The 25,619-nt window shown below is 40.3% G+C and overlaps 1 protein-coding gene across 2 annotated transcripts in view; it reads right to left on the reverse strand.

The window, feature by feature from the left end:
- LOC127628649 (pleckstrin homology domain-containing family G member 1-like) overlaps positions 1 to 25,619 on the reverse strand; it is an 89,052-nt gene continuing 63,433 nt past the window's right edge. For both annotated transcript variants that reach the window (XM_052105418.1, XM_052105417.1), the window contains exons 5-18: positions 23,540 to 23,586; positions 19,231 to 19,381; positions 18,907 to 19,038; positions 17,760 to 17,942; positions 15,728 to 15,823; positions 13,018 to 13,104; positions 8,024 to 8,057; positions 7,826 to 7,915; positions 7,666 to 7,704; positions 7,542 to 7,564; positions 6,979 to 7,158; positions 6,654 to 6,773; positions 3,746 to 5,567; positions 1 to 3,599 (exon numbers count right to left, since the gene is read on the reverse strand). In XM_052105418.1, the coding sequence (XP_051961378.1) occupies positions 2,608 to 3,599; positions 3,746 to 5,567; positions 6,654 to 6,773; positions 6,979 to 7,158; positions 7,542 to 7,564; positions 7,666 to 7,704; positions 7,826 to 7,915; positions 8,024 to 8,057; positions 13,018 to 13,104; positions 15,728 to 15,823; positions 17,760 to 17,942; positions 18,907 to 19,038; positions 19,231 to 19,381; positions 23,540 to 23,586 (3,996 nt within the window). In that variant the 3' untranslated portion in view covers positions 1 to 2,607. The remainder of the gene's footprint in view (positions 3,600 to 3,745; positions 5,568 to 6,653; positions 6,774 to 6,978; positions 7,159 to 7,541; positions 7,565 to 7,665; positions 7,705 to 7,825; positions 7,916 to 8,023; positions 8,058 to 13,017; positions 13,105 to 15,727; positions 15,824 to 17,759; positions 17,943 to 18,906; positions 19,039 to 19,230; positions 19,382 to 23,539; positions 23,587 to 25,619) is intronic.

Genomic DNA, 25,619 nt, shown 5'->3' on the forward strand with positions numbered 1-25,619 from the left:
AAGTATATCTTCAATGATTTACAACTAGGCAGATATAAAAATAAAAACAAAAAAAGCAAAAACTTAACTTAAGTCTCTTATCATGAGAATCAGAGAATGGCAATATTCATGAAAATGTACACCTTTACAGAATATTAAAATTAAAATGAACAATTCCAATATAGGATAACTGACCCACAAGTAAAAAAAACAATTTACAACTAGAGAAAAAAAAAACCTCAACAACATGCAAACATACTTCACTGATAGCTTTGATCCAAATTTAAATTCACCCTATTTACACTGGTATTTATTAGGTCATATAACATTATTTCTTCGAAGTGAAACAGACATCTCAAAATTAGAGCGAAAATAGAAATACCCAGAGGTAAATAAATAGAAGAAAAAAAAAACGAAAAAAAACAAAAAAAAAACAATGAAATGTGCTGAGAAAATCACTAATCGTAAAAAAACCTCTTAAATTTTGGGATGAAAGAAGACAGTATGTGAGCCAGCCAGTATATTGTTTCTATGTAGAGAGAAGGCAGGGACAGGTTTTATATATATATATATATATATATATATATATATATATATATATATATATATATATATATATAAACCCTATACACAATCAAATGACAAGAAAATACATTATATTGAGCCCAAATTTACAACAAATTACAAAACATTTTTGAAACCTCAAACTCCATACTCCATCATGGTCCCCATGAACACAATCAAATGAATCTCAATTTAAAGGGTTAGTTCACAGAGAAATTTAAATTCTCTCATAATTTCCTCACCCTCATGGCATCCCAGATGTGACTTTCTTCTGCAGAACACAAATGAAGATTTTCAGAAGAATATCTCAGTTCTGTAGGTCTATAAAATGCAATTGAATGGTGATCAGGCATAAAATTAATCCATAAGAATCCAGTGGTTAAATTCATAAATATACGATAGGTGTGAGAAACAGATTTTTAAGTCCTTTTTACTATAAATCGTCACATTTGACCAGCCCCAACCAGTAGGTGGCTGAATGTGAAAGTTCTGGTCACATTTCACTTGCATTGTATGGATCTACAGAGCTGAAATATTATTTTAAAAATCTTTGTTTGTGTTCAGCAGAAGAGAGCAAGTCATACACATCTGGGATGGCATGAGGGTGAGAGAATTTTCATTTTTAGGTGAACTATCAATTTAAGACACTACCTGATATTTGTTCAGTTTTTGCCAATTACATTCTCTAATGATTGTTTTGTTGTTATGCAAATCAAAACAAACAAAAATCTAATCTACATCCATATAGCAATTTTTTTCAGCATTATTGACACCGTTAATGTCTGAGCCATGGTTGTTTGTAAACAGCATTTTAGCATGAACAACTTGATCACCTTGTTTTAAATACACCTATGACTTCCCAGTCTGATAAATCTCTACATACCTAATGTACAGTATAATAAAATATATATGAATTATATGCATTCTGGTCTTGAGAAAACATGGCATGCAAATATACCAAATCACACAATGAATGGTCGCTGGTGATATTAGCATACATGTAGTTTTCTGTAGATACCTACTCAACCCTTACTTATGGCATATTTCTACACAATTAAAAGCAATACAAGGTGAGAGAAGTCTCGCACACAATGTCCATAGAAACAATCTGCAGGAATTTATTAAGAGGCCCAAAGTGCAAAGGTGCTCAGTGCAGAAACAAAAAGTTTGCGATTTATTGTACATCATCATCATCAGTGTCCCAGTGTTCTGCACTTTTGCACTTTGTGGCCTCTTAATAAATTCCTGCAGATTTTTTCTATGGAAACTGTTTGCAAGCCTCCTTGGATAATCTACAATTTTTTGATCTTACACACCAAAGCTACTTTGATATATACGTTTTTTCAGTATTTGACACAGACCTTTTTTCAGATTTTTTCAGCTGCTTGTTTACACAATTAAAAGTAAAATATTTGAGTTATTGTCCAATGACAATTCTATCTACGTGTGTACACAGAGATTATGCCAGATAATTTAACATCAGCAGTCATGTGCTTGTTTTATACAGCATATTAAATCTTGTAGGTGACATCTACAGTATATATGGTACATTTACTAGAATATTATAACCAGTAATTCATGAGAATATTGTAAATGTTTAAGGGAGAAATATGTTTGATATTAGAAATAAAGATTTGTGCCTATGATTCAAGTTTTACCGATGTGTCCAATGTCTTTTATTTTCTTTCATGAACTTCACTTCCCTTTAAACCTTGATCAGGTCAGATTGATCATGATCTGACATGTAAGCTGAAAGTTTTGTTTTACAACATAGGTGTTCATATGAAATAGAAATAAAATCATTTGAAAGTTACATCTGTATAGTTTCCTGCTTAGATATGCTACTTTGTGCAACTAAATTCAAGTAGATTTATGCAGAGTAATGCGTAATTCATAATTTACAAAATGTTTTGTTGATGTGTGTATTGAATTTAGTAAATTATTTTACAATGGAAATATTGTATAGTGTATCCTTTGTGTTGTGTCTAAGTAGTGTAACGTTCCATGTGGAAAGTTTTCTTGCATGTGCCAAGTATGTGGCATGTTGTCCAAAGTACATGATTCTTATGCAAAACTGCTAGAGCTGAGACACATTAACTTTTCTCTCATTGACTGGACAATTTTGGGCTGATTTACACCCTGCTGGCTGCAGTCTGGATCATTCCACAGGTATCCTTGTAGAGCCATCTCAGGTGTGGTCTGCTGTCCGTTTCCAAGGGTCTGAATGCTGCTTTGAGGTGGGCTGCAGTACTTAACTGCAGTTCCTGATAAATTGTGCAGCCTGGGCACCTCTTGTTTTTGCTCTTCGCCCTCATCTTCAGAACGTATCTCCACATAATCGTCATCATCATCTCCAGTGTCTTTAAAGTTGGCCAGATAATTTTCAGTGGCACTTTGTGCATTCAGTGGCACTTTTTTGCCCAGCACCACAACTTGCTGCGAGTCCCTTAGTGTGATATTACATGGAATTGAGAGGTCAGAAGTCACCTGGACAGGACATTCAGGGAGGCTTTGCTGCCGACACATGTGCGTCCTTGATTCTTTTCTGTGCACCTCCCACATCTGATTACATAGTCCCCTCCCATTCTCTTTTCCAGTTTGATCTATCAATGAAGATGAGGACTGACAGCGATTGTAAGCGGAAACTTTAGTGTTACGTGGTCCTATTGAAGAGTAAATGTGATCAGAGTCATCTTTGCTTGGTGTCACACAGGCACTCCAACGCTGATTTGGTTGAGTACTATGAGCAGGTGGGAAATTCTTCAAGGCAGGAGTTGAAATTGCAGAAGTCAGTGCTCTCTGTGGTGTTGAAGTGCACACTGACGATTCTGCTGGCCAGGACACAAAATCAGCTAGTTCCCCATTACTGTATGTGGAGTTCAACCAATCAGACACTTGGGTAGAGCTTTCGGATAGGGAAAGGGAGGGGGTTGTGTTCGGGAAAAGTGGATGGGGGCCTGCAAGACTGACAGAGGACTTCAGTATTGGAGGAGTTATAGGAGAACCCTTAAAAACCACCTGCTCATACAACTGGGAGTACTCGGCTATTCTTGCACCTAACCAAATGAAAGTAAAAAAGAAAGAGGTGTTCATATAAACTTCAAATATATAATTTTGTTTAACTTGTTTGTCTCACACTAAGTAACACTTTGTAGAAAATATATAGAATGAACTTAGCAAGGGTCATGCAAGTATGTCTTACCTATAGCAGTGCCACCTTGTTTCTTCTCCTCCAGTATGGATGCCAGGTCTTTCTGTTTACTCAGCCTTAGCTTGGCATAACTGGGTTCATGGTCCATGCTCTTCATCTTCAGTAACTGGTTGGCCTTTTTGATCTTCTGACTGTACTGCCTAGCCATGTGGAACACTCTGTTCTTTCCGCTGTCCCCAAGCTCATGAACCTGATCTCTTGCTTCTCCACCCAGCAGTAGACTAGAGGAGCCAGGCTCTAAACTACTAAACAAGGACTGAAGCTCTGAGTCCTTTGGTGAAGAGATGTCTTCATCATCCATCCGGAAGCTTCCGCTGCTTAATCTAGCTAGTTTGTTGCGGATGCTTTTCACTGTGCCACATTGAGGCTCAGGGGTGGGGGGAAAAGGAAGACAAGGTAAAGTAGGAGAAGAAGACATCTCAAGTTCTTTCTCATCTAACATTGTTTCTGGAATGTTGATGATGGGGAGATGGAGACCTGGAGGTGGTTTGGATGCCGTTGGACTCTGTGATCCAGGTAAAGCAGAAACTATAGGGTCCATTTGTAAGGGTAATTTGCATGGAGAGTCATTTGACTTTTGCCCAGAATTGTCTTTCTTACTTGGAGATTCTTGTGCTTTGCATTGGGAATCATTCACCCTTTGTTGCAACCTGTTGACTTTACATGGGGAGCTGTTTTTTTTACATAGCGAGTCTTGTGCTTTTTGTGGTGAGTCATGTGTTTTACATGAGGAGTCCGTTCCACTTACAGGAAATGCTGCTGGAAGTCTGTCCGGGTTCTTTTCATTGTTCCGGATATAGTTTTCCAGATCACAACAGATCTCATCCACTTGCTCTAACGTGTTATTGGCCGTGAAAATCTGAGAAGTTTCAGTGTCCAAAATGGAAGCAGATGGAATCTGGGGTAGGGGTCGATCAACTTCAGTGTTGTTTCTAGGACAGAGGCTTTTCTCAGAAACCAAGCCCCCTAAAATCTTGCTAGCCATGAGATCTATCTCCGATGTCTGCAGGCTGTCTATTTTTCCCAGATTAGTATGCATTGAATGGACTGGGCGATCCTGGAAAACAATGGTGTCATAGACATTCTCTTCATCCTCAACAATTTCCAGATCACAAGTCTCAAATTGCTCCGTCTCTCGACCACATGAACTTTCACTTTCAGTTGGAGTGATTATGACTTGTGGCGCTATACTAGGTTTGACTTCTGTGACCTCTGCAACTTGGTCCTTGCGAATCAGCCCCATGGCCTGAAGCTCCTCGTAACTAATGTTGTCATAAACATTCTCGATATCATCAATCGTTAACTGCTCGGCAGAAGATGACTCTGAGATTTCAGAGCTTGAAGACTCAGGCTGGGCTTTGGTCTCTTCCTCTTGTAGGGCTCGCTTGGTAGGGGTTTGTCTCACACTCTGTTTTTCTCTAACACTGCTGGTCCTACGAAGTACCCTGCCCCCACTTATGGGAAGTTCTAGCTGCGATCTATGAGTCTGTATATTATGCCAGCTACAGGGTCTCTCTGGATGGTCAGTGGTTTCATGGTCACTCTCTTGATTATGACTGCTTGCATCTCTATCAGTTGGCAGGAACATCTGATAGATGTCTTCATCATCATCAATTTGGACAGACTTTTGGCGAATGGGAAACATAGCCCTCCGGACTTGGTGGTCTGCCCATATGTTGCGGACAGAACGTTCCCTGCCTGTTCCCAGCATGTGAGAGAAGTGTTCTTCGGTCTCTGTTTCAGGAGGACCGGTCACTCGTAGGACAGGGGTATTCATTTTGACAGCCTCATTTTTTAGGGTCTTTTTGGTGGTCTGAAAAAATATAATAAATGATAATACAATTTAATTAAATACAATTTTTTAAAGGTTTTCTTTCACCCAGGTCATTTTAGAATGTCTACAATTTCAGGCAGACTTGAAAAATGTGTTAGTTGTAAGACATTTGGATACTCATCCAAGTGCACCATAATGAACACCATAATGTTGAGACTAGTTAATAGCAACTGATGGAGTCTTTTCAACAAGAAGCAACCAAATGAATTAAATAGAAAAAAAATACTTCTGCATCCATAAGATATTCAAAGAAAAGAAATGTTCCAGAAGCCGTTAAATGTCCAAATGTAATGTGTTGCTCAAAATAGAATCAGATTGATTTAATAAAAAAAATTCACAAGCTTTAGTGCACACAAACTGTGTTCTGTATTCTTTTTATTCTTTTCAAGTTATTGCTATAAATCATGGGCAAAAGTATAAGTTTCAAGGTGTCTCACAACCTGGGTATATCTACTACTAAAAAAAAAAAGTCTGCAACAGCAGTAATCGCCATGGCGAATGAAATCCTTAAAGGAATTTATGATAGAGAAATAGAGCCAAATTTATATTTCTAATGTTGAAGGAATTATATATTATTTTTCTGATTATGATTATAGTTTAATTTAGCAATTATGAAATATTAAAATGTAATATGTAAATTGATTAATTTTGTTTATGTAAAGCTTTTATTTAATTGGATATATGTTGATTTTGTTCTAAGAAGCAATATGGTAGTTATTTAGAACACAGCTTCCTTTGTTGTCAGGTGAGTAGTCACCTCCTACATTTGTCTGTAAACAAGCATGATATGGTAGCTTAGGCAGGCGTGCAGCCATATGGTTTTTCACTGCATTATATGGTTCTATGGATTATTTCATTTGGATTATTGTATCTCGTATCAACATGAATGATGGGATGATGAACAGAACATTTTTGACATTATGTTGCATTAGCAAAGAAACAAATAAATGAAATAGAAAGCGTTTGGATTGTTGGAGTGTTGGATTGTTTGTGAAAACAAGCTTGAGAACACCTCAAACCTTTGGTATGAAATATCATGTATCGCCTACAGTATGTCCTTAGTACCTGGAGATCTGTATGAGTGAGGTTGTGGTTTCTCCACTGGTCAATGCTGTCCACTGACACTTGCTGGTTTAGCCTTTTCCGGCTGCTCTTCCATGGCACCCTAAGCTTGGCCCCAGAACCCTGGTTGTACAAAAGTCATGTGATCAGTCAAAATGAAATCTAGACACAATGATGAAATTTAGACAGTTAAAAAAAAGATTCGGACATTTGAATGGATGGATAGAACCACCTTGTTTATTGCCACTGTATTCCTAAGTAATAAGGATAATACAAAAAGAAATAAATGGCAAGTGATGTCACACATTAAATGTCATCTCACACTCACCAAACCAGTGTCATCTTCATCATCTGCATCATGTGGATGCAGCACTTCATCTACATCACTGTGGTTGCCTTGGTCGCCAGGATCCAGCGACTCCTGTGATTCACTGACAAGGCTACGAGATCGGCCAATCAAACCCAAATGGGCCACAGGTGACAGCAGGGTGACCCCCAAACTAGAACGCTGTGAGAAGCAAATGCACGTTTTTGATATATCTTCTCGAACACTTAGGTCTAACACTTAAGCTATGCCCTCACTACATGATTTTTGGTCAGATTTCCCAATAATTGTTTCTGTCCAATTTTTTCATTTGTTTTTCAGAAAAATCAGAGCACAACTTGGACAGCGAGCTCATCTTGACCCTCCATTTCTGGAAAGATCTTGTGTTAACTCAAAAAACTATTTTGCTGTTGGCCTCGCCTGCGTTCTGTTGTGTAGTATGTGCACTGCTCCGACAAGAAGATGACAGATGGAATGAAACCTTGTTGAAGTCGTAAAGTGAGGGCATGGCTTTATTTAAGTACTTATTTAAGATCTTCTAGATATTCTTTAATGGAGGTTTTTACCTTCTGTGTATCTGGGCTGCATACTACAGCAAAAAAAAGGCAAGAAAGAAATCATTTAAATTACATTTGTAGAATTTGTAGAAAACTTTTTACATGAATCACTTTACAAACTAATGCTACTTACTTGTGTGTTTGGAGTTTTTCAGTAATTTAGCCAATGGCTCTGAGAATAGGAGAGACAGAGGGAGAAAGACATATTAAAAACAGAAACATGGATTCAAAAAAGATTCAGGTAAGAGAAGATTGGAGAAGATGAAATCCATTTGTTGCATCAATGTGTCTACCTGTCCTTCTCTGCACTCTCCTTGGTGAAGGACCCTCTTTAGTGTTGACTTTCTTGTCACCCTCAGAGTTAAAGTTAAAACCTGGATGGTCTAAAGAAAGTTTCAGAATAGAGTCTGAAATCCAGTTATTTTTATATTACACATGAACTTCACCCATGCATGCACTGTAGCTTTTGTGAAGTTAAGAATAATACTTACTTGCCGTATCCATCTCCAGAATGGCCTGCTTAGCCTGTGGAGAGACAGAGGGAACACTTCTTGTAACACCTACGCAACCACTGCATAAATGCATTTTGGGTCAGCTTCTATTTTCTATTTGCATGTAAAGGGGCCATGGCATTACCTTTTTTTATTACTTTCAAATATTTCTTGAGGTTCAGATATAATATTAGTAAAGTCATATTTGTAAACCATGATCATTTTCCACCCTTATTCTAACCCTCTGTCAGAAATACTCGGTTTCAGTGTGGCTACTCCTTTAAGACTTTACAGTAAATGCCCACATTTCTATTATTTCTTAATTTCTATAAAAATTAAGGCATTGATGTGTTGTAGTGTAGGCGGTCAGATGTAAATATCACAATATTTGCACAGTGTGACATCACAATGTGGAGGAAGTAGAAAATGAGTCGAGTCATTTTGGCAGCTTGGTTTCAACAAATGCTCTTTCTGCAGTGAGGAGTAAGTATTGAGTTCTGACACTTATAGTACAGTGACCTTTTCTATGTCAAAAGATCAAGGGAAAATTGTATTGACCCCTTTAAGGTTTAGTGATTTTTAATCTCTTTACTGTTAGGTGAAAGAAAAAAACATTTATATGTATATATTAGGGTAGTATCAAGTAAAAAATGTATTACAGTATGTATTTATTTACTGTAATACTGTTTAAAAAAACTGTACTGTAATAGAATATGTTATTGAATCACCATTGAGAATAATGGGAATAAAAAAATCAGGGTTTCCCAAACTTTTTAGTCTGCTGAACCCCCTTGACCTAAATGATTTACCTGAAGTAACCCCTGATATTTTAAGTAATTATTAACTTCGAAATATAATGTTTTATATCTTTGCACTTCATTTTCTTCTTATTATTATGACGAAACTCTATTGTATCTATTGTGATAAATCTATTATAATATTAACACATTCAGGTGTCCCCATTACTTCTAGGCATATTTCTATTAAATGAAACATTAAACTTATATTTTTACTCAATTATAATTTATATTTGGTTTCAGAAGCCATATAGACACAAGAATGAGAGTGCAGCTGTATAGTCAGAAGGATGGTTAAAAGGAATTTTGATTTATGTTCTTTCTTTCTCTGTTTTAATTGTCAAATGATGGACAATATTTGAAATTATCTATCAAACTCTTTAAAATTTGGAAAATAACAGAAATATTTTGGTACACAACCTCTTCACGACCTTCCAGGAGTTCCTTTACAAACTCCCATTTGGGAAACCCTGCATTATGTAATGAGCATTAAGGAGAAAATGTGCTTAATTGTGTAAAACGTCTCAGTTACTGACGTAACCTCCGTTCCCTGATGGTGGGAACAAGACGTTGTGTCGATGAGTTGACACTAGGGGGTCAACTCTCTGATCTTGAGAAAAGGCCAATGGAAATTGCCGTGTGGAATTTGCATGCCACTCCCCCGGACATACGGGTATAAAAGGAGTGACGCTGCAAACACACATCAGGTATTGCACTGAGGAGCTGAGTCAAAGACCCGGCCATTTCAGCGGTTGGTTCAGTGTTGTGGCAGGAGGGACACAAGGTCTCGTTCACTCCATCAGGAAATGGAGGTTACGTTAGTAACCAAGACTTTCCCTATCTGTCACTCACTCGACTTGTGGATCCAAGTAGATGCGAAGAGCGCGCATCAGACACAGCAACGCCAAGGCTGGGTCTGCCTCCTCCTAGGGCAGCGCTTGCAGATTCACCACCTGATCCCTGAAAGGGGTTGTGGGAACCTTGGGCATGTAGCCCGGTCGGGGTCTCAGAATGATGTGAGAGTAAGCTGGACCGAACTCTAGGCACAGTTCGCTGACAGAGAATGCCTGCAGGTCCCCTACACTCTTGATGGAGGTGAGCGCCGTCAGGAGGGCTGTCTTCAGAGAGAGCGCCTTTAGCTCTGCTGACTCAAGGGGCTCGAAGGGAGCTCCTCGAAGGCCCCGAAGGACCACGGAGAGGTCCCACGTGGGAACGAGGCAAGGCCTGGGGGGGTTTAACCACCTTGCGCCTCTCAGGAACCTGATGATCAAATCGAGCTTCCCTAATACTAACCGTCCACTGCATGATGCGCCGATAAAGCGGCTACATACACTTTCAAGGTGGAGGGGGACTTTTCCTGCAGAAAGGAAAGCACTGACCCTATTGCGCATCTCTGGGGGTCTTCACCTCGGGAAGCACACCACTGAGTGAACAGACGCCACTTCAGGCCATAAGGGTGCCTCGTTGAGGGGACCCTGGCCTGAGTGATCGTGTCTACCACCGCTGGTGGCAAGCCACTTAAGTCTTCCATATCCCATCCAAGGGCCAGACATGGAGATTCCAGAGGTCCGGTCGCGGGTGTCAGATGGTGCCCCGTCCCTGAGAAAGAAGGTCCTTCCTCAGGGGAATTGGTCCTTGTGCTCCTTGTGACCGCTCCCGGAACCGCCTGGGACAGGGAGGAAGATTTCCATCCTCGTAGCCCGTGGAGACCATCACATCAGGGGCGGATTTTTGCCACAGCTAGGCTCGCGGGGGCGGGAGGCCCACCTCCGAGGCGCCATGCCTGCCAGAGAGATAAACAGTGCCCGGTGGTCGTGATAACGATGGCCAGGGACACCGACTGTGAGGCCCAGGAAATGAGAAGACTACTTTTTTCTTAGAATGTGGGTACCGCGGCCTTGGTGCATGTGGTGAGGTAAGAAAAGGAAATAAAGAACCTCCATCTGGCCCTCCACCGGGGGAAGGAGTGGTGCTCTTACCAGCTCCTGTGCAGCAGGTCTCCTACTTCCTGGACTACCCATCTAGGGGAACGCTTTGAAGCCTTTCTTGGGTTCTTGGCGACCGGCCATGAGACAGGTGGCGTCTGGATTCTGCAGGTCGCTCGTCGCCGGGGCCTGCCTACTGGGGCAGGCTGTGGCAGAGCCAGTGTTTCTACCACAGGGGGACGCCCTTGGCGACAAACAGACAGGGGTGCGAGACATTGCGTCGCGCCGGGGCAGGATGTGTTGAATGGTCCCCATCTGCCTTTTAACCACTGAGGATTGCTAGGCGAAATCCTCTACGGTACTGATTCGACCAAGTTGGGCCAAAGGTGGCGCTCCTGGACCACTAAGGTGGACATTGCCTGCCCGAGAGACCACGCCATGACCATCATCGCTCGGAGGGCGAGACCCGTCACTGAGCGCAGCTCCTGCATATATCTCGGGTCAGAACTACCATCGTGCAGTTCTTTGAGCACCACGGCTTGGTGCACTTGCAGGAGAGCCGTGGCGTGCATGGCGGAGGCGGCCTGTCCAGTGGCACTGTAGGTTCAGTCTTGAGTGACGACGTAAACCCATGGGCCCTGGACGGGAGACTCGGATGGCTCCACAAGTGCACCGCGATAGCCTTACCAACCTGGGGAGTCGCCGAGCACCCCCTGGCAGCCCCACCATTGAGGGTAGTGAGAGAGGACGAGCCCGCGAACCGGGTCCGGCAGTAAATATGCCCGCCACGATCAAGTGAGCTCATCATGCACTTCCGGGAGAAAAGGTACGGGGAAGTGGCGCGGCCATAAGCGGTGCTCGGAGCCCCGGGACCGATCACCGGGCCGCAAGGTTTCAGGGGGAGAGGAGGATTCCACTTGGCCCTTGGGGCATGCGGTGAGGTACCGAGAGAAAGCCGCGCGGCAACGTTGACAGAATCATGCCCTCGCAATGAGAGCATGATCCATCAACAAGCGCTGTCCCTGCTTGGGCAGTGCCCAACACGAGAGGCAGCAATAGTGGCCATGGGAAGCAGAGAGGTAATGATCACAACAAGGAAGCATACACAAACGAAAAAGTCATCTTGAAAAAGATGTTTTTCATTTGCGCCACTCTTTTAGAGCCAATTAAACTCTTTTATGTGTTTTATATATATATATATATATATATATATATATGTGTATGTATATGTAGGTATAATATATATATATATATATATATATATATATATATATATATATATATATATATATATATATATATATCAGTTGTTCACTCCTTAGTTTTCTGCTGCTGAAAACTCAGGGGTATTTGCTCAGCAAAACAGTGGTGTGCGAGCTGAAATGTGCTGTAGACCTGGCCTTTTCTCAAGATCAGAGATGTTGGGGCTCCGCAGGAGCTACCCCCTAGTGTCAACTCATCGACACAACGTCGAGTGAGTGACAGATAGGGAAATAAGGTTACAATGCAATAAATACATAAATACATTTCAGTTGAAATTTCTTTCTTTATTTAAATGGGGTAAAACCATCTAATTGAGTACTGTGAACAACTGCAGCTTTTATTCAAAAACCTTTAGGTTGTGTTTCAACTAAATAAGCTCTGGGTGGCACTATGCCCTCATTTCAAGTTCAACAGAAACTTCTGCTCAGAGATTATTTAGCAGAGACGGGCCACTTCTATGAAAATAATTGGGAGAAATTGGATAGCCAACAGCAGCCAACGGTCAATGGATATCGAAAGGAAGTCCCACCTTACTGGTAAAAGAGCCAATAACCTTTTAGATTCAGACATCACCTGTCAATCACCTGGACAACGTGCATCAGCTGAGAAAATTTTATTTTTTAGTGTAATCTGAGGTAAAGAAGCACAAATTTTTTATACCAGTTTTGTCAGATTTTACTCCTGATTTGAACTATGTCCTTTGATAATAATATTGACCAACCATTTTGGAGATTTTGGTGTTCCCTCATTCAAGCAGATAGGAGCTGCACTGGCATGACTGGAAAAATGCCTCCCGAGAGCATTCCACAGATGGCTGACAGTGAAGTGACTTGCTAGAAAGACTTTGTTCTGCTTCACCTTCAGTGTTCTTTCATTCTCTTTGAGATCTGGACTACTTTATTGTGGCACAGTTCAGTGGGAACAACCAGATTTGGCCAAAGCCTCACAATCACTGAGAGTACATTCTATAGAATTATAGTTAAGACATTGTATATATGCATGTTCTAACCTTGGCCGGTATTTTGGCTGGATGGTTTTCAAGGATCAGCCTTTTCAGATGCAGGACCCACATTCTCTTGTCCTGTTGAGACTTCGCCTGAAGGTGGATTAGAGATATATCAGCACAATCTGAAGGTTTACGGCTACTTACTGACACACCTCTATAAAACCACTGTGACCGAGTCACCCAGCATTCAAATAACATCAGCACCAATCATAATAAACACAAACAAACAAACAAACAAACAAACAAGCAAGCAAACAGCAACATCAACTGTGTGGATGTCAGCAAAATTAAGTGACAAACAAACAGATGTGATGGACTGGAACCGTTGCTCAACAGTGACACAATTGTCCTTAGTTCATTTCATAAACAGTTATAATGAAAAGCCTGTGGGAAAATGTGTTATTCAAAATAACAGTGCTCTTACTGCTAACTAACTGTGATGAACCTAAGAACAACATGTAAAAGGATGTTATTCAACATATATACACCATGTCAAAGGATGAAATATAGTCCAGAAACACTTATGTCATCACAACAAAGAGAATCTACAAGTAGATTTTAAAACGATCTGTATTATCAGACAGAGGCAGACGGTTTTTACAAAAATGTGGGTAAATATTAAGAAATGTCTGGGTCAAATTTCACCCCAAAATCAAAGAAATAAAAAAATAAATGCATTTTACATAAAGAAAACTAAGCCTAGTGGAAAGATCATTAAGATATTTTTGCATTGTGTATTTGTATTGAAATTTGATTTTATGAACATTAAGCCTACATTTAGGACAATTGTCAGAACACTTAAGTGGAGATATGCCCAAACAGATACTGGTATTGGAATCCGTTCCGACACTGTGCTCATGTACCTGTACTTATAAATATGCTCAGACACCAAAAAACGATACCATCTGATAGACGAATGCCAATGCATATTGTGGCAGGCCGGGTCATGATTCCGCACACCTGGCCCCTAAACAGGCTAATTAGCCCTCGAGAGGGATAAAAGCCGACCGAAGATGGTAGTGCGACAGAGAGAGAGAGATTTTGTCCATAAATCTCTCTCTGTCACAATGCTGTCTTTGGTCGGCCTTTATCCCTCTCGAGGTGTGCGGAATCAAGACCCGGCCCCACTCTGCCACACATAAACATCCAGTGCACAAATTAAATTTGGGATATGTCCTAGTGTGATTATTAATCTCAAAGGCTGTGATTTATTGCAATTAAATAGACTGTATGCATGTGCATGTGTATCAAAGGGAATGTGCGAAGACGGCCGCTTATCCACAGAAAACACCTCATCATGAGCATCATGCATGCTTTTGCGTGTAGATGATGACAGAGAGTAGAGTGCTCATTGACGTTACAGTGTGCAGCACAAACAGACTAAATGTTTATTTAATTAAACTGCAGCCTTTTGCAGTTTAATATTCACACTGGGTCACGTAGCAACCTGCTTTTCCGGAGGCGATAAGATGTTGACGAAATCTATAGCCCTAAATTTCTGCCAAATCATCAGTCTCACAGTATTGTATTTGAAACTTGAAATATTACAAGAATAAAATAAAAATGCATTTTTATTTAATTAAAAACACTACAAATATAGCTAAACATATTCGTTTTCCAAAAAATGGTAATGGGACATCCCTACACTTAAGCATATTTTACCGCCCAATTCTCATTACTGTAACATATTAGGATGTTTTACTTTTACATCTGAGTACTACTATGATGTGTTGATATACTTTATAATTTAAATAATACCAAATTTTTTTCTTGTAGCGATAATGATAATATAATGGCCATCTTTTTTGCATTGTGGTAATGAGAATTGGGGTGTATAACTGTCATGAAATTATAATGTCACAGTATAAAATATATATATATATATATATATATATATATATATATATATACATACACACATGTATATATATACAGTCCTAGAAATAGGCTTATTTTTTTTCTCATTAAGAGTATGTTTTGTTAAATACACAATTACATTATTGCATATAACAGAAGATCAGTAGTTTAATTAAATTTAGTACAATAAATCTTTTATGATGTACTTTGTAGGAGGTGGGGGTTATGTGTGCTTAATTGTAATGAAAACAAAATGCAAAATATATTAAAGCTCTTAAAATAAGCTTTATTTTCTATATGCAAAATATAAACTCTTGTTTTTTTTTCTGTAGACTTCTGGGAGAGAAATATGACCTAGAAAGGTGCTTGACTGCCCTTGTCTGTTCGCGTTCGCTCGTGTTCTTGTTCTAACCCTAAGAGCTTATGAATTAAGCTAATAAAAATAAAAGGAGAATGAACATGTATTAGCTCCTTAGATAACAGTGTGCCATCCAATCACATTGGAGTGGTGGTGATTCACAGGCGTTCTGTAAATTGTGGCACATACTGCATCACATTTATGACTTCTCGTCTGACGTCCAACACACAGGTCAGATGTAACAGCACTGGCTTTAGGCGAGACTCATTTTTTCATACATACACACAAAGACATTTACAGGTACGTGCATTTAATTCATGCAAGCCAAAGCCTGTAGGTAGAGAGGTGTGGTTTTACTAGGGTAAAGTTCAAGGTGATTAGCCATTTGTCAGAAATCTGGCCTCAGGCTGGACATTCCGGAGTTTGTTTAACACAAACTGCTCATCTCAGGTTGCGTACAGTTTGCATGTGCATGTGTGTGTGAATGTTTGTAGTTACCTGCACAGTATGTTGAAGTTTAGGGTTCTTATAGTGAAACACAGTGAAGCTCAGGGGTTCTTTAGTGATGACCTCCACCAACATCAGGTTACAACACTACAAATAAATAAATACATTAATTAATATGAAATTAAATAAATAACAGTCTATAAACTTTTATACAACTATGACAGCAATTTATGTACATAAAATTACTTCTGAAAGTAGCTGGTTTTACACGGCAAAGTTCTTCTTAGCACTGTGCTAGAAATAGACTCAGTCGGGCAATGGAATTACTTCCTATAGAGTATTTAAATTTCAGATGTGTAACCGACCCTGATCGCCCCACTCCAAACAGGACTTGAACCAGCATCTCCAGCGTGGGAGGTGGGTGTGCTAACAAGGTGGCTACAGCCTTTAGAGTGAGGTTTACATGCTGCACAGCAATCTACCAGCTGGCTCCCATTACATTCACCCCATAAACCTCACTCCCATCCAGGTCACCGCACCATTGTAACAGTCCCTGAACGCCCCGCTCCAAACGGGACTTGAACAGGCATCGCCGGCATGGTAGGCGGGTGCGCTAACAAGGAGGCTAAAGGCTACAGTCTTTAGTGTCAGTCGCTAGTGCATCTCTCGAGGTCAGGAGAGTGAGGTTTACACACTGCACAGCTATCTACCAGCTGGCTCCCATTACAGATGCATGCTGTCCTGTCAAAGGACTACATGTAAAATATTAACCAATGTGACATTCAAATTAGATCTGTGGATTTTGTGTTAATTTTGTGTGATTAATAACATGAAAACATTTAAAAAACACAATTACCAAGGATGTACTGTACATACTATTACAGCAATTCAAGCTTGATGTACCACCTTGATGCAGTAGAGGGGAGTCAGCGCACCAGCTGTTCAGGCAAAGCGCCTATTCAAAACAATGAGCAGGCAACTTACCACATTAAATAGATGGGCTTTTGTGCTGAAAAACAGCTGGACCAAGCTGGGATCTTGAGACATCTTATTCAAAGGCACACTGCCTTAAAAAAACCAGCACTAAGGACTATAGGTGGTCTGGGGTTCCATTCATGTGAACTTTGGTACGGTTCAATTCTGATATGAACAATCCATCCTGAATAGCTGAAGTGAACAGCTATTGATGACGTATAATTAGCATTTTTGCATGCTGACAGTCGCAATTATAATGATATGATGCATTTCTCATACCTTCTTGTCTCCAAATAAGTCAGCTTCTGAGAGCAGATCACATTCTGCACATCTCTTGCAACACATTTTTGGTCCGTGGCAAACAAATGCTAATAATCCTCACATCTTTGCACACCCAATGCCATCGCAGGAGACAAACACAAAAGCCGTTCTGTCAATGGAAAGTTTTTGTGGTAAAAGCAATGAGAAAATACTTCCATAACAGTGAAACTGACATCTTCTTAGCCAAAACCTAGTTAGAGTGGTAACTAGGCTGCCTCTAGTACTCACATTGATGATGCATTAATAACACAGTTGGGACCCAAATAACAAGAATATGATGTGTACAGAGACTAGCAATGGCAGGTGGAGGGGGAGGAATCGAACCAAGCATTTGAACCAAGTGTAAAAGCACCCAACAGCATCAATAGCAGTTCACTTTAATGAGTTAGGCCAGATTGCTTTAATACCAAATGAGAACTGCACCAGAATTCACATGAACTATCCCCTAGACTGCCTTTTTCAAGTGGACTCGGTCCTCTGGTGTACACCTGAGTACAGAAAACCACTTACACAACTACCTAATGAACTGGTCCCATTAAATAGACTTGGGTTTGCACCAAAAGCTCTAGCGTAATGTGCCCTTATGGTCATTAGCTGGTCCAAGCAAGTCTGAGTGGTTCATCAGATGGACAACCAGCTGGAGGACCTGGTAGATCACATTGGCTAAGCTGGTAGTGACCCCAATCAGCTACAAACAATAAACTAGCTAACCTGTTCCAAACGCTAGCTTGATCACATGGTATGAAAAAACGGGTGGAAAAAACCTAGTGGGTTCATGGGCTCTCACCAGGATGTGAGCCTTGTAGGTGTAAGTCTCCTCTCGTTTCTTGGTGATCAGTAGCAGTCTATCAAACAGGAAGAGTGTTCTCTCATTTTTCGCTCTCTGGATTCGGAATGTTCCCTCGAGAACCAGCTCGCCATAGCTAATTAGATCAGTCCCATTCCAGTTAGTCAACAAACTCTGAACCTCCTGAGAGATAGAAAGAGAAAACAGAAGAAAACTGTTACTTCTCACATACATCAGTTCAATCAGCTGACTGACTTTTATGTCTGAAGAACCTCAACCAGAATGTTCTTCTATCTGTTACAAGATCCAGTGTGTTCTCTGCTGGAACAAAACTAGCTTAGGGTGGTAGTTGGTCCAAGTTGGACATATATGGTCATTTTCAGGTCCAAGCTGGAATTGGGGAAAGGTATGTGTGGATCAGCCAAACAGGCTCAATAAAGCGTAATTGTGCCCACTCACTTTTTGAGCCATCTTGGTTCCTAAACCATTTTTACCTTTATGCTTTGTGTGTATTGCTTCATTCACAGTGAGTCATGCGAGCAGGACACTGCAGAGCTCTTTTGGTGTGCTGTGTTAACCACGGTTTTCTGATTATTGATCTTTATCCAGTGGAGCTTGGATAGTGTAGATATTCACCAGTAATAGTGCTATAAAAGTGTGCTAAATTGTTAAACAATGAAGTTGAAATAACAAGGACTGATGGCTTCAAAAGGAGTATATACCATTGATTATCAACCTCGGAGCTCACGCTAGGTCGGTCTTTAAAGTTTCAAATGTATCATTAAAATTAAATCCCCCTGTTGGGAAAATTATGAGATTTTTACTTCTGGAATTAGACTAAGAGGGTATGTTTAGATTTATTGTCTCATTTGGCTGTCAGGCACAAAGTGAGGCATCCTTCTCCAGATGTTTAATTAACAGTACTAGTAACTGGTGACTTGGTTTTGACCTGGTAGCCCACCTTGGAGCTTGTTAGAGCTGGTTGACCACTTTGAACAACCAAAAACCAGTTCCAAAATCCAGCTTAACCAGCTTGACCACCTGTAGCAGCACACCCTCATTTATTCTGGAAAAGTAATTAATGCACTTGTCCATTCGGCACATACTATATGTTTGTATATACAGTATGTGTGTTGGTTACACAAACCTGTAGTCTCACTGCATGTTCATGTTTTCTCTTCATGTCATTGATGTGCCAGGCCACTCTCTGCATGGTGTCTATGGCCTCCTGGATCACGTCGTACATCTCTGATTCCTTCTCTAGATGTGTGGCGATCTCCTGCAAGACACCAGCACATCTTTGATCTCAGTGTGATGACAGTTTTTGTGTACAAGTGTACTATAGTAAACGTTTGTGTAGGTAACGCAACTGAGTGCAAAAGTCATGTGATTTGAACGAATCCATTAGTTAAATAGTCGGTATAGCCTCTACAGTACGTTTTTAAAAGGTTGTGTGTGTGTGAACACTTACATGCAGTAGTAGATGGTACTTGAGGATCCTCTGGACAGGTTTAAGCAAGTATGAGCCGAGAGGAAGGGAATGTTTCAGACTCTCCTGACGTTCGCGCAGAAACTTTGCCACTGTTTTATTCTGCATGCACTCTGTTAAGACAGCGACGGACCTGCAGATGCACACAAACACACTCGTTAATGATACAAACACTTTTATCCTCTCTGTAAAAACACAGATATCTGAAGAAACACAGAACTCATGCAGATATACAAAATCCTTCAAATGCAAATTCAACAACCAAAAATTACATCTATATCTGACAAAAAATGCTGCTAGAACTTAACTTTTCTGAGCCATTTTTTGCAATGACCTTTAATCAACTGGTGTCCTGGTGATTTTTAGTGGAAGTATGAAGGTGTTTGGGGCTCCAAAGAGTGAACCCTAGTGTCACTATAGTGACAGAAGGGGAAAGTCAGTTCCCCTAAAATTCACACAGGTGTCACAGCAGAGTGACCACTACAGTTGTAGTTCAGTACATTAACTATGGATTCAGTGCATTAACATTTTATAACCCAAAAATGTCCAAATTCCTTTAGTTTTGAAAATTTTTCTTTTATCATTTGAACCCTAACAAACTTCTTTTGAGAACTGTTTTGCTTGAAAAATATGCTTCTGCTGTCTTTCTTTAAAATAAATGCCACATGGTTGGATATTCTGTGTAATATCTAATACAATGATTTTCAGACATTTTTATATGAGACTTAAGCATCCAAATTGTTTTTGGGGCCAGTATATGCCTACAGTATATTAAAAAATGCAGGCACGGTTGAGAGAATAAGGTTGAGCCCTTCTGTTAAAACACAGATTTGACAGTTTATTGAGTATGCTGCCACACCTCACAAAGCACTAGGAAAGATAGACATGTGTGTGTGTCTGCACACGCGTGCATTCCAGTGTCCTGCACAAAGACTTCACATTGTCCCAATGGGAAATATGATCAGAGTATCACTGAAATACATCTATCGCTTTCAAGAGTATTACTGTGTGTGTATGATGTGGGTGCGTGCCATGTGACCTTGGTTAGGGTCAACAGCTGTGTGAGGGTGTGGAGGGAGAGTCTTATTGGCCCAAACAAGAATCCGTTCTCTCTCTCTCACACACTCACACACACACACACACACACACACACACAATGCAAAATTACAACTAGAAAAAAATATGCAAATAAATAACATGCTAATATTTATATTTTATTTTTGTTGTTGTCAGATATATCTAACACTAAACAGGTTAAACTGTTAAAAACTGTGTTTCTTTGCAAGATGCCAAAATATCTCTATGTCAAGTAATTCTGGTAGTGAATACTATTTTTCTCAAACACAGAATGTTAATTTAGGGGATTCACTCCCTCATGTAAATGTGGTTGTCATTCTCAAAAATTGCAGCATGTATGAGGCCTTCATTTCTCTCAACATCAAAAATAGGACTCATGTAAATACATGCTGCACCTGTATGTGTCTGTGTGTGTGTTAAATTCTGATAATGAAAAAGAATCAGTGGATTTGTGTAATATTTTGCCAGGGAGGTGTTGTATGTCAGTGCTTTTGATGAGCTTAGCTATGTTTCAGGCAGATGAATTAGCTTCAAATTTCTGTACACATACAATCACCCAAAGGCAAACACATATTTGACACATATATACACATACATCTAATAACCTTTATAAAAGCCATCAATACTGGTCTGCTACAAAAACACTGACATCCTCTTTTTTCATCTTCTCTGACTTTTTATTATGACCTATAAGCTCCATAAAGGACAGGGAGGGAATTAATTTTCTTAAATAGAATTGCAGTCCCTCAAATTAAGATTTGTGTTCCCACGCAATAATTTGAGGATTTCTTACAGTAGGTTGCTGTCCCTCGCAATGCGTTTTCCATTTCCTCGCAAAAGTTTGCATTCCTGCTTCGCAATAAGTTTTGTATTTCCTCCCAATATGTTTTGCTTCCCCTTGCAATATGTTTTTTGCGTCCCCTCGCAATGTGTTTTTTGTGTCCCCTTGCAATATGTTTTTGTGTCCCCTCGCAATATGTTTTTTGCGTGCCCTCGCAATATGTTTTTTGTGTGCCCTTGCAATATGTTTTTGTGTCCCCTCGCAATATGTTTTTTATGCGTGTCCCTCACTAATATGTTTTTTACGTCCCCTCGCAATATGTTTTTTGCGTGCCCTCGCAATATGTTTTTTGTGTGCCCTCGCAATGTTTTTTGTGTGCCCTCGCAATATGTTTTTTGTGTGCCCTCGCAATATGTTTTTTGCGTGCCCTCGCAATATGTTTTTGTGTCCCCTCGCAATATGTTTTTTGTGTGTCCTTGCAATATGTTTTTTGTGTCCCCTTGCAATGTTTTTTGTGTCCCCTTGCAATATGTTTTTGCGTCCCCTCGCAATATGTTTTTTGTGTGTCCTTGCAATATGTTTTTTGTGTCCCCTTGCAATGTTTTTTGTGTCCCCTTGCAATATGTTTTTGTGTCCCCTTGCAATATGTTTTTTGTGTGCCCTTGCAATATGTTTTTTGTGTCCCCTTGCAATATGTTTTTTGTGTCCCCTTGCAATATGTTTTTGTGTCCCCTCGCAATATGTTTTTTGTGTGCCCTTGCAATATGTTTTTTGTGTCCCCTTGCAATGTTTTTTGTGTCCCCTTGCAATATGTTTTTTGTGTGCCCTTGCAATATGTTTTTTGTGTGCCCTTGCAATGTTTTTGTGTCCCCTTGCAATATGTTTTTTGTGTGCCCTTGCAATATGTTTTTTGTGTGCCCTTGCAATATGTTTTTGTGTCCCCTTGCAATATGTTTTTTGTGTGCCCTTGCAATATGTTTTTTGTGTCCCCTTGCAATATGTTTTTGTGTCCCCTTGCAATATGTTTTTTGTGTGCCCTTGCAATATGTTTTTTGCGTCCCCTCGCAATGTGTTTTTTGTGTCCCCTTGCAATGTTTTTTGTGTCCCCTTGCAATATGTTTTTTGTGTCCCCTCGCAATATGCTTTTTGTATCCCCTCGCAAAGTTTTTTTGCGTCCCCTCGCAATGTTTTTTGCGTCCCCTCGCAATATGTTTTTTGTGTGCCCTCGCAATGTTTTTTGCGTCACCTCGCAATGTTTTTTGTATCCCCTCGCAATGTTTTTTGTGTGCCCTCGCAATGTTTTTTGTGTGCCCTCGCAATGTTTTTTGTGTGCCCTCGCAATGTTTTTTGTATCCCCTCGCAATGTTTTTTGCGTCCCCTCGCAATGTTTTTTGTGTGCCCTCGTAATATGTTTTTTGCGTCCCCTCGCAATATGTTTTTTGTGTGCCCTCGCAATGTATTTTTTGTATGCCCTCGCAATGTTTTTTGCATCACCTCGCAATGTTTTTTGTGTGCCCTCGCAATATGTTTTTTGTATCCTCTCGCAATATGTTTTTTGTGTGCCCTCGCAATATGTGTTTTGTGTCCCCTCGCAATATGTGTTTTGTGTCCCCTCGCAATATGTGATTTGTGTCCCCATCGCAATATGTTTTTTGCGTTCCCTCGCAATAGTTTGCCATCCCTTGTAATTCCTTGCAATATATTATTTGTTTGCCCTCACAATAGCTTGCATTCCTTTGCAATACCTTATATGTTCCCTCACAAAATGTTTTGCGTTCCCTCACAATAGTTTGCATTATAGCTTTGCCATAAGTTTTGCATTTCCTTACAATAGATTGTGTTCCCTAGCAATACATCTTGCGTTCCCTTGCAATGCGTTTTGTATTCCATCAAAATAGATTGTGTTCCCTTGCAATACGTCTTGCATTCCGTTGCAATAGTTTGCATTCCCTCTCAATACCAAGGAACATTAAATATGGCACATCATGTCAAAAACTTTTACAACACTTGCTCTAGTTAAACTGTATTAAACAAGTAGGCAGGCAGACAGACAGAGAGAGAGAGAGAGAGAGAGAGAGAGAGAGAGAGACAGTCAGGCAGGGGATTTCCCTTAGGGGGAAGACATATAGGAACAGACTCTTAGACTCCAATGGTTTTAGATACATGCACACACAATGTATAATATGACCATACACTCCTCACATTCCACACACACGCAAGCACACACACACACACACACACACACACACACACACACACACACACACACACACACACACACACACACACACACACACAAGCATGTGAGAAGGCATCTCTAAAAGTCTTTATAAAGCTCTACATTGAGAGACAGATGGTGATACGCTTATACACACAATCACACACACCACAGGAAGTGTACTGCAACCACAAACCACAGGATGTATTTCTTACCTTGGGTAATTTGTGCAGTACTGAGTGTATATGTGGAAGTCTTCACTCTGAAAAGCAATTAGGAAATTGATGTTAGTTACTAAAAAAGTAGATAGTGTGTGTGTGTGTGTGTGTGTGTGTGTGTGTGTGTGTGTGTGTGTGTGTGTGTGTGTGTGTGTGTGTGTGTGTGGGTGTGTGTGTAGGGGGGTTGCTTAAGCATCCTTTGGGCATACAGTGAGGAAAATAAGTATTTGAACACCCTGCTATTTTGCAAGTTCTCCCACTTAGAAATCATGGAGGGGTCTGAAATTGTCATCGTAGGTGCATGTCCACTGTGAGAGACATAATCTAAAAAAAAAAAATCCAGAAATCACAATGTATGATTTTTTAACTATTTATTTGCATGATACAGCTGCAAATAAGTATTTGAACACCTGTCTATCAGCTAGAATTCTGACCCTCAAAGACCTGTTAGTCTGCCTTTAAAATGTCCACCTCCACTCCATTTATTATCCTAAATTAGATGCACCTGTTTGAGGTCGTTAGCTGTATAAAGACACCTGTCCACCCCATACAATCAGTAAGAATCCAACTAGTGACATGGCCAAGACCAAAGAGCTGTCCAAAGACACTAGAGACAAAATTGTACACCTCCACAAGGCTGGAAAGGGCTACGGGAAATTGCCAAGCAGCTTGGTGAAAAAAGGTCCACTGTTGGAGCAATCATTAGAAAATGGAAGAAGCTAAACATGACTGTCAATCTCCCTCGGACTGGGGCTCCATGCAAGATCTCACCTCGTGGGGTCTCAATGATCCTAAGAAAGGTGAGAAATCAGCCCAGAACTACATGGGAGGAGCTGGTCAATGACCTGAAAAGAGCTGGGACCACCGCTTCCAAGGTTACTGTTGGTAATACACTAAGACGCCATGGTTTGAAATCATCCATGGCACGGAAGGTTCCCCTGCTTAAACCAGCACATGTCAAGGCCCGCCTTAAGTTTGCAAATGACCATTTGGATGATCCAGAGGAGTCATGGGAGAAAGTCATGTGGTCAGATGAGACCAAAATAGAACTTTTTGGTCATAATTCCACTAACTGTGTTTAGAGGAAGAAGAATACCATCCCAAGAACACCATCCCTACTGTGAAGCATGGGGGTGGTAGCATCATGCTTTGGGGGTGTTTTTCTGCACATGGGACAGGGCGACTGCACTGTATTAAGGAGAGGATGACCGGGCCATGTATTATGCAGATTTTGGGGAACAACCTCCTTCCCTCAGTTAGAGCATTGAAGATGGGTCGAGGCTGGGTCTTCCAACATGACAATGACCCAAAGCACACAGCCAGGATAACCAAGGAGTGGCTCTGTAAGAAGCATATCAAGGTTCTGGCGTGGCCTAGCCAGTCTCCAGACCTAAACCCAATAGAGAATCTTTGGAGGGAGCTCAAACTCCGTGTTTCTCAGCGACAGCCCAGAAACCTGACTGATCTAAAGAAGATCTGTGTGGAGGAGTGGGCCAAAATCCCTCCTGCAGTGTGTGCAAACCTGGTGAAAAACTACAGGAAACGTTTGACCTCTGTAATTGCAAACAAAGGCTACTGTACCAAATATTAACATTGCTTTTCTCAGGTGTTCAAATACTTATTTGCAGCTGTATCATACAAATAAATAGTTAAAAAATCATACATTGTGATTTCTGGATTTTTTTTAGATTATGTCTCTCACAGTGGACATGCACCTACGATGACAATTTCAGACCCCTCCATGATTTCTAAGTGGGAGAACTTGCAAAATAGCAGGGTGTTCAAATACTTATTTTCCTCACTGTATATATATATTTATACTGTAATAATAATTATCAGTGAATATATACACATATATATATATATATATATTCACTGTCAAATTACAGGTTATTTAAAACAACTCAGAACTCAATAGAACAACAGAAATCAGTATGTCCTGATTTTAGTCAAGTAAACATATGTGTGCATACATTTCCCAGCTTCCTCTGAAAGGTCATGTCAGGATGGTGCATTATTTAAAGTCTGATAGGGCCAACACACACACACACACACACACACACACACACACACACAC

The sequence above is a fragment of the Xyrauchen texanus genome, chromosome 35 (genome assembly GCF_025860055.1).
Source record: "Xyrauchen texanus isolate HMW12.3.18 chromosome 35, RBS_HiC_50CHRs, whole genome shotgun sequence".
Taxonomy (NCBI): Eukaryota; Metazoa; Chordata; class Actinopteri; order Cypriniformes; family Catostomidae; genus Xyrauchen; species Xyrauchen texanus.